Below are 10739 nucleotides of genomic sequence, written 5' to 3'. Positions count from 1 at the left end.
TTTAACCAATAATATACTTTGTATTTAATTATCTATAGACATGTATAGAGACATGTGTGTGAATAATGCAAAAAATATAAATAAGTAAATAATTAAAAAAAATGGGACATTTAGGGCCTGTTCATATTTACTTAATTTCAGTTCAGTTCAGTTCAGTTCCAATCAGTTCAGTTCAGTTCAGTTCAGTTCAGCTCTTAATTTCTCTCTCACATAAAATATTCATTTCAGCTCAATTCAGTTCAGTTCAGTTCAGCTCCAATCAGTTCAGTTCAGTTCAGCTCAATTCAGTAAATATGAACAGGCCCTTAATATAGAGCGAATGTATTATTACAAATATTATCTAGATATATACGATCACACGGTATTCTAATGAACAATACTAGTATACTACATAGTAGTTCATAGTATTTTTATTTACTATTTTCTTTAAAGATAAGATGGAAGACCCTATTGAAGTGGCACCTCTTACAGGTTAAGTCAGCCTAACTCCACAAGTCAGTGTTTGAGAGTTGATTGGGGAGGTAAGGAAATCCCCCTACTCCCAAGCAAATGTAGTCGGTGAGGCTCGAAATCGTAATTTAACCTCAATTTCACAACAAGTTGAGTTCCCCAAAGCTTTGTTATAGTAGTTCGTAAATCATAATATGGATTAATAAGAACATGAAGATATATTTTCCACAATGTTCAATATGTTGCAACAATGTTCATTTTATTGTTGTATGTGAGTATGTCAATGGGTCTAGCTAACAAATTTTGCCTTCCTTCGGTCAAGCTACCAGCTCAAAATCATTGCAGGCTTGCTGCCCATAACAAGGCGAACGCAATCGTAAACATGCCCATAACCATATGTGGCTTGTACTATCCATGTTTTGCTACATAAGCCTAGAAAATTAACAAGGAAATCAGCCCAAAATGTTTCAACACAAACACCAAGTGTCCAAATCCGTCAAATGCCATGCAGCCCAAGTGCCCAACATATTTGAGCTTAGAACTAGAATGATGTACTCCTCTCGAGGAGCTACACCTAACGAGAATAGTTGCAAGCTATTACAGTATTACAAGGCTCAAAATGCTAATGTCACTAGATGGCCTACATTTGCTATTTTATTTGCGGGCGTTGCGCTTCATTAACTTACTTGTATATATGGTAAATCTCCTATTTATCGAAATGTCGAGAGTTAATTGTCAAGTATATTAAGGTGCTTGTGCTCATATTAGACGTACGTACGTACATAGTAAATTCATCATTATAGGTCTATAGTAGTGTTAAACTTTTCTCGATCCTAAACTTATAGAGATATTCAAGAAATAACCTTTCGAGTGGTTGTCAAATTGTCAAGTAGTCTAGTAGGTCAAATACAATAGTCTTAAACATATACTCTGTAATCAATTTTGAATACAATGACTATAACCTACATGAAAATTAAAAGAGTCTTAATATAATTTCTCAATACATTCATAAAAAACGCAGTGAAAAGGAAATAATGACATTGATTTATCCACCTTGAAAAAGTACTCACATGTATACACAATATATGAACTCGGTTAAATTGTTAGTTGTAACATATACTGGTATTTTATTTATTGAAATTATTAGGTACAAAGAAGGTCACAAAGGGAAATGTAATTATTTTCAAAATGAATCACATGTACTGTATTTGTTATCATCCCAAGATGCTACCCATGTATTAGACAAGATTGCATACTAGGATATAGATTCAAGCTGTTTATCATTTATGTGAACAATAATAGTCAATCAAGTTGATCAAGATACTTTCAAATCCAAATAGATCAAATATGGCATATTCTCATGCATATAGGGATCTATTATTTTAGACAACATGACAAAGTAAAAGTTAATTATATTATTAATCCTCATTACATAAATTAAAGTATTCAAACTACTGCTAGAGTACTAGGACTAACCACTTTTCTAATCTAACTTTTATCTTTTCACAAGCATTATAAGTTATAATCCAACAGATCAACCACCATGATGTAATTTACTTTTACAAGAACCTTTATATCCGCCTAAAACAAATATCTTCTTAATGAAATAATGCACATTAATATAAAGACGCCATTTGCTAAAGTTTTTGATATGAATGGAATATATTTATAACCTAAGTTGCAATTTGCATAAGTAATTAAGGAGGTATGCAAAGAATTAGTATAGACTTAGATATAGGATAAGAATATGTGTATGCTTAGGAAACCAGCCGAAGATGCGACCAACCAAGTGTTCCTTTGTTTCTTGACTATACCCCAACAAAGAAGCAACCATCCAAATCAAGCAATAACCCTTTGTTTCTTCAAACTATGTTGTTCATCAATTAGGGTTGTGATGGAATTGTTGAGACCCCAATTGGAAAAACATACCCACTTTAAGGCATGGCAAAGATTGTCCGAATTCGTTGTCTCTACGAGTGTACCTATTCTCTAATAAGTTCATTCGTAAAACATTATGTGTGATCAACTTTTTTCTTTATTACCATCTGATCTAAAATGATAATATCCTCCTCTGTAAATCATATTAGACCTCTTTGAAATCATAGTTTAACCCATGGTTTATAGACAATACTTTTGCTCGATCAACTCGACCCAAATATCAATAATCTAGCTATATATAATAAATTAGCCTCGGGCTCATTTCGGCCCACTTTTACTAAGTTTTAACATTAAATCGGTTTCGCAATCCAAATAATAGCTTACGAACCTCTTATACTCTAAACAGTGTTACTCAACCCCACCCATGAGGCCATGATCATACGAGGTTATTACAATAACAATCTGTTTAGTGGTTTCAATAAAGTTAAATTCAGTTGGAAAGAACAAAACCTATATAAAAAAATCTCATCATTCATAAATCATAATTCTTTAAAGGTAACAAAAAAAATGGAATTGGGTTTGACAAAAGATGAAAAGAAAGCAAAGCATGTGAGATAAGGAATTAGAAGGGAACCAAAAGCATGTGAAATCAAAGAAGCAAAAAACTCCCATATTAAAGTGGCTAGCTGTTGATGAACCATATATCCCTGTAAGACAACCGAGTATATCGTAACTATTATCTACACTTGACTACACTACACGTGATTTAGCCATTAAAATGAGATAAAATCGAATTGAATAGAATTCAAAGTGTAAATAAGAGATAAAATCCAAGTCATAGCAATTTCTTATTGTGTGGTTGTTTTTTGAACCCGTCTTTTTCATGCCTACTTGTGCTCTTTGCCCTGTGCACTTGGCGTCGTTGCCTCGGACCTTCTCGTTGCTCCCAATAGCCGAACGCCTTTACTTCGCTCCTAAAGTTTTCTTTTTTTATTTTTACATTATCCATTTTTTTTTTATATTATTTATTTTAATATTTGTCTACCATACAATTTATTTCAAGCAAGATTAAAAACTTATTCCTTAAAATATAAATAAAAAATTATAGTATAGTATATTTTATCCCTACCTGAATACTCCATCCATTTCAGAATAATTAACTTATCTGGTTTTTTGACCTAAAACTATGACTTAGCTAAAATTCGTTTCATCTTGTTACATAGTAAACTAGTAAAAAAATAAAAGAATTACTTATGAACATATAATATACATGATTAGTGTAAAAAATCAGAAAAATCAAAAGTTAAATAGGGACGAAGATGATATTATATGTACATACACCCTTGGCCATATTTCTAGAGAATTGTTTTTTTCGACTTTCTCTTGAGCTTATCTTAATTAATGGTCATAAGTGGCTACTCGTTGCTTTCTTTGTCACTTATAAATATATTCCTAATTAACCTAGTACCAAGTATTTGATTATATGCAATTTGGGCAACTAGATAAATATCCAACTTGGTCAAGTTCATTGTTGTTTGACTTGGCTTAGGTAGGTTCGTTGTACCATTCACTTTCTTAATTCCATTTTATTAAAAGATAAATAATTAGAAATCAAACTACATGGCTTCTTTTAGAGTTGTAGCATACCTAATGTCCATATTAGTAGCAACCCACATCTTATACATGCACACCTAATTGATGCCATCTTAATCAAATAACTGTTATCTTTTTTATTTTGATTACTGCCAACTTAAAACTTACACTTTACTTTTTTAATGCAATGAACTAACTCAAAGCTAACTCAACAAATGTGTCGTGTCATTAGAAGTTATTGGGTTTGAGCTTCTCTAATCATCACTTGATTTCAAATTTACACATAATACAACTAATTAAATCATGACACTTACCTCATCCTTAATTCACCTCAAAATTGATAATTCTTTGTTTTACATATTTTTTTTCAGGTCGTTAGTAAAATATGTAATCATCAGCTAGTCAATGTATATAGAATATCCAAACAACGTAACCCTTTAAGATGAGTATCGAAATAAGACTACACTACTTTAACATGTCGTTCACATTCCCATACAACAAGTGTTCGTTGAATACCCAATTATACGAAATTGACTATTTAAACACATAAGTCTTTTTTTTCTCTTTAACAAAGAAAATCAACACGTTGTAAATAGAAGGTAGGAATTATCCAAATGAGGCAATATGCAGCACACCAATATGATAGACTTTGACTTGGTATTGACTTTCTGATTAGTAAACTCTTTTTTTTTTTCCTTTTTTTTTTTTTTTTTTTGAGGGGATGATTAGTAAACTCATTTAAGCATTCAAAGTAAACAACATTAAAATTATAACGAAAAATATTACTACTACTTGCTCCATTATTCCAACTTGACAAGAAAATTAAAATAACAAACAAGTAATCATATTTACTCATACTTTTATTATTTCTTGTAAAAGAGTACAATACAACTAATAAAAATAATACTGATTTTAAAAATAACAATATTTCTACTCTTTCATCAATATTATTATGATTATTATTCTCAATTGTATCCCCACCACCACATGAATCACCGTGACCGCACCGTCCACAGCCGCCGTCCGCACCGCTAACACTACTACTTCTCTCATCATTATCAGAACTACTTGAACTTAAATTTATCCACGTGGGAATTGTCCAATTTGCCCCTCCAAAATCAGAATATTCCGAACTTGTCCCTTCCGAAACAACCTCCTCCTCTTTCTTGTTCCTTAAACATCTTACCTCCTCCCAACCGTCACTTTCCCAATTTACCCTCACCGTGCTCACTAATTTACCCACCCTATCCCTCGCCGATGACACCCCTTCGAGTAATCCATCACACCACGAAGACAACGACAACGACGACGACGACGAAGGTGTTGATGACGAAGGTGTTGATTCTTCATCATCAGAAGAGAAATCAAGATTGTTCCAATCAAGGATACTTCTAGGAGTAGACTCTGTAACCTTGGAAACAGTTACAGGGACTAAAAACGGGTGTTGAAGTAGCTCATCACAGCTCCAGCGTTGTACCGGGTTGCGATTCAAGCACTTATCCAAGAAATCCCTTCCGAGTTCGGAGACATTACTCGGGTATTCGGGTAATTCATTCGAATACCCGATTTTAAACAAAGTACGGGCGCCATTATCTTGCCACGCTGGCACTCCGGTGAACATCTCAATCACAGTACATCCTACAGACCATATGTCAGACTCGAACCCCTGCGCTTCTCCGCGGACGGCTTCGGGTGCCATCCAGAGCGGACTCCCACGTGGCACAATCTTACCCCTTTGATCTTGAGATTCTTGATCATTGACAAACTTTGACGACCCAAAATCAGCGAGTTTCACGACACCATGAGTGGACCCCACAAGAACGTTACTACCCTTGATGTCACAATGAACAACACCTTTTGAATGAACCTCCTTCAACGCCTTCACCAAGCACCACGTGTACGATCGGATTAACTCCACGTCAACACCGCCGAGCCTCGCCACGTCACCTCCGGGGAGATACTCCAAGTGTAGATTCCTGTGCGACGTCGTTTCGTCATCGCCGTAATACTCGATAATAAACGGTGAAGATGGGGAAAGAGAACGGAGGATTTTAATCTCGTTCTCTAAACATTCCAAGCTTTGAAGAGATTGTTTTGAAGCTGATTTCACCGCGAAACGACTGCCGTCGGATTCCCTTATACCGACGCTAACTAAACCGTAGCTCCCTTTTCCAATCATCTTGCCTCGAACCCACTTCGTGTTTTCGACTTCCATATTAGCTTCGATCTCAAGCTTTCTTGATTTTTTAATTTTATGTAATTTTGAATTGATTTAATTTGCTCTGTTTTTTTCAAGGGTTTTTTTTTTGTTTCTTGAAAGTTGTGGATTATTGACATGGACCAAAAAGAGAGAGAAAGGCGTGTGGTATATATAGAGGTGTGAAAATTAAGGAAATAAAAAAAAAAAAGGAAAGTTTATTGAGATATGACGTAAGGAAATTTCTCACCAAAGTTGGTTAAGAACTTTCGTTGACGTAGAAGGAAAATCATACTCGTAAACCCCTTATTATTTACCGACTCAGTATTTCTATTCTTGTTTCATTTAGTTGCATCTGCCTACTTGTCAAATAACTGTTGTACACTTGGACTACGACTACACCACATTAGCGATGTAACCCTATTTTCAGCTCGATTAGATATTTTACTTAACTTTAGATGAAATAAATTTCCTAATTCACCGAAGATATACTCAACTAAATTTTTCGGACAAGCAAAGTGTCACCAATAAAAATCACTTAGTTAATTTTCAAAAAAATAAAAAAAATAAAAAAAAAAAAAGAACCCGTATAAATTAAGGATATCTTATATAAAGTGCTCATATTATCTTATGGGATTTATGGAGTATCTTTTCCTAATCTCTAATATCTCATATGATATCTACATCAGATATGTAACGATTGCATTAGATATTACGGACTACTCTATAATTAACTAGTAGAATTGTATGAACATTATTAGATTTGTTTCTAGAGTATGTAAATGAGGGTTTTTACCGGAAGTATAAGGAGAATTAGAGGAAGTCAAAATTGGTTGGTTGGTAAGCTTTAGTTAACATTTCTTGAATATATTTGGACACGTGGGTTGAAAGGGGATGGTTCTAGGAAAGTTAGATAGGTTCTCGAACAAACAACTAGGCTAGCAAAATCACTTCGGATTTACTAGAAGATATTTTTTTTTGTTTGCAAACAATTTTTTTGGGATTTTATGAATATTTTGAGTGACATAATTATAAATCTTTGCTCTGTTCATCCCCTGTTTCTCATCAATACCGTACAATTAAAATTTAAACTAAAGTTTTAATTTAACAATATCTGATTATTATAATTTGAATACTAATACTAAGTCTACGAGTACTATTAAATATTGAATGCATGTAATCATATTTTCGAATATAATATTAGATCATGTTATTGCTTGTTGAGAAGCAACAAGAATATGATCTTGAGGGTTGTAATATAAAAGATTTACTACAAGCACGAAAGAGATCGCATATCTTCTAAAACATTGAATTATAAATCGCAATTATAAGGTTTGGATTTCTATTAGTAGTTTTGAAACGTGAAATTATGGTGTATGATATGTTATACACTACATGTCACTACTCCTCTATTTTTGTCCTTTTGGTTAGAATATTTTGCTAAACTATTGTCCATAAGATTTGTTTGCATTTTTAATCTATCTCTAGATAAGTCAATAAAGAATTTTTTTTTTTATCAAAATGGATCTTGATCTTAAGTTTGAAACCATAGGCTTTTCAATTAGTAAATAAATATTTCATAATTAACCCAATGGAGCGAATAGAATTCCTCTCAGCATTTTTATTTAATGTATAGCCTATTAGCCAATCACTTACCATAAGCCAATTCGATAAAGCATTTAAACTTGACCAGGTAGCTCAAAATAGAAATTAAAGGATGCCTATTTTGTTCGTGTAGTCTGAACTTTGATCTTTGATCCCTAACCACGGTCTACCTTTGACATAAATAGAGTAAAAAATTTAAGTCACGATCTGACCTATGTAACCGATTCAATTATAGACCAGATTCGTCCATGACCATTAACATAATTTTTACAAGAAAAAGTCATAAGCTTTATTGGCCAACCAATAATCTATACGTAGTAGTAGTACTAGGTAGCAAGACAAGATCATAACAAACACTATAACCTGAAGATGCATGCATTACAAATGCGTCAAGGAATCAAAACTAGGAACAGAATGGTGATAACCATGCATAATTGAAGTTTATCACATATGACTATATGAGTACTTAGATTACTTGAATTTGTCACCCATTACGCCACATACAAATCTACAGCGCTCAACAACAGTAGTCCAATTCCCCAAGAATTAAACACAAAAAGATGGCATGTAGTAACAGGCCGGTTTACTATTAACTCTTTTAAAGTTGTCAACCATTATCCCCCGTCTCTAAAACATTGTCCCATTTTTGTTTTAATATCGTTCCATTACAAGAGACAACATCACTTACTCATTTTATACAACTCTTTAATAGTAACAAACGATATTGAGACGAGTACAACATAAGCATCAATTAGAGTCACTAAGTCGGGTTTGATCGGATCTAGTTCAGATATTAGTCATGAAATTATTGCACTCATGTAAGTCAAAAATCGAATCTTTACTTTTTTATTAGTCTGAAATTAATAAGATCGGATCAGTATTTGACCACTTCTAAACTAAGCTGAACTAAACTGATTGGAGCTGAACTGAACTGAATTTAAATAAATATTTTATGAGAGAAGGAAATTAAGAGCTGAACAGAACTGATTGTAGCTGAATTGAACTGAAATTAAGCTGAAATAAACATGCCCCGAGTTGAATGACACGGGATTTTATTGAAAATTGGGAAGGGGTTCAACCGTTCAAGTAAGTAGAAATTGGAACCTTAAAGTTTAGGATGAGTTCATCCATTACGCAGTAAATAAGCAAGTAAGCCACTTGTCAATTCTACTTTAATTTATCTTTTTGGCTGGAAAATTAAAAATAAACGGCAAGTAGATCTAACAAGTTTAATCTGATCTGGGAAAAAAAATTTAAAAAAAAAAAAAACCAGCTGCTCATAAAACTAAATTATGGGGTCCACAAAAATGGGTTGACATAAACCACAACATAGGGGCAAATTATACTCAAGCAAAGGTCATTTTATTTTTTTAATTTTAAGGGTAGAAAAATAGATGAGGTGGAAGAATATGATTGGATGAAGAGGAGTAGCACAGAATACGAGGCTAAGAAGAGGAGAGAGAAAGTATCTGAAAAATGTGATTGGTTGGGAAGTGAGTAGTGAGTACTTCTACGCTGCCGTTGACGTGCACCACTTCATTACCTTATTTCTTTTTTACTCTTTTTTATCCTTTTGCCATTTGTCACTTCCTTATACTACCACATAATCCCTTCCACCCTGCCTAAATTTTAAATTTCAGAATAACATTTGTCATACTGACATTTTTACACTCTGGCTTAATACATTTGTTTAATATACTTATCTGATATCTGTCAATTTATATTCTCGTTAACCAATACGGAGTAAAACATACTCGACTTAAAAACATCAAATCTCAGGTGGTGTTAAGCAACTTGATGTCACTTAAGGATGTTTCGAGCTCGAGCTTAACCGGATGTAGAAACCTCTTGTTATAAGACTCACCTATTGTAAGATAGGTGTGTGATCTGGATCGAATTCAGATGTAATCGCAGCTAAATTCTGATGAACCGATGTGTGACATACTAGAAAAAAAGAAGTTAAAACATCTAAAACAGAATATGTTGTTTATATGATTTTTTTATTTTTTTTTTCTTATCTCAACTTGTACTTCGTTTAAATTACTCCATAACTCAAACTTATCTATACCATACGGAGTACCATATACATTGAACTAAGAATATTTACGTAAATTCTAATAAGTTACGGTACGATCACTTAGACCGAGTGAATACGACTATTGAGAATTTAGAGAATACAAATTAAAAGTAGCCGATGGTGAAAAGTTTTGAGCAACATTATTGGTTTCGATATTGCTTATATTAGAAAGAAAGTTTTCCTTTTCTACTTTCATAAAATAGGACATCTTGATCACCTTACTATAATTATTGCTCAAACACTTCTCCCCTCCCTAGTACGGTTGTACCAATTATTTGGAGGTATATATAAAAAAATCTTATATCTTGTACCATAACATAACATTTATATTAGATTATTAATTAAACAATTAAACTTGAAGGATAAATTATATAGTCCATACGAATAAAGCATGAATGTATGTATGCATGCACGACAAATTAAGCTCAGGTAGTAAACAAAAAAAATTAAGTCACTGTTCAAAGTACTTGGCCACTAAACCTAATTAACTAATTAAGTATTAAGATTAACACCAACCAGAAGCAATACAAATACAAAGTAATAATTAATGTCAAAATCAAATGTTATGTGCTTGGGTGTTTGGTTGCGTGGATGTGGCTTACCTTGTCGTAAACATGCGGGTTCATGACATGTCCTAAAATTCCATGGAATTTTTATATCATTGATCTATTTTTCTTTTAATTATAACCGTGTTCCTTAACTAAGGGTTTGTTCACTTCAGCTTAATTTAAGTTCAATTCAGTTTTTAATTTCCTTCTCTCATAAAATATTCATTTCAGCTATAATTAGTTCAGCTCCAATCAGTTTAGTTCAGTTCAGTAAATATGAACATACATTAATTATTTTATTGATATATTTATAATTAAGTAAAATATTGTTATATACCTGTTCAAAATGTGTCAATTATTTAAATTTAAATGGACCAAGTATAATTAATCA

The 10739-nt window shown here is 32.8% G+C and overlaps 1 protein-coding gene across 1 annotated transcript; it reads right to left on the bottom strand.

Annotated features, from left to right (window-relative positions):
* Positions 1–4239: 4239 nt before the first annotated feature.
* Positions 4240–6241, bottom strand: LOC145617786 (uncharacterized). Its single transcript, XM_081672537.1, has one exon. It carries the CDS (start codon positions 6134–6136, stop codon positions 4487–4489), a length of 1650 nt encoding a protein of 549 aa, XP_081528663.1. The 5' UTR covers positions 6137–6241; the 3' UTR covers positions 4240–4486.
* Between the last annotated feature and the right edge of the window lie 4498 nt (positions 6242–10739).

Source organism: Chenopodium album, chromosome 26 (assembly GCF_948465745.1).
Source record: "Chenopodium album chromosome 26, dcCheAlbu1.1, whole genome shotgun sequence".
NCBI classification, from domain to species: Eukaryota; Viridiplantae; Streptophyta; class Magnoliopsida; order Caryophyllales; family Amaranthaceae; genus Chenopodium; species Chenopodium album.
This window is presented reverse-complemented; position numbering and strand designations above follow the sequence as displayed.

Excerpts from the sequence above, each read along its gene's own strand:
- LOC145617786 (XM_081672537.1), bottom strand. The coding sequence starts at position 6,136 with ATGGAAGTCGAAAACACGAAGTGGGTTCGAGGCAAGATGATTGGAAAA.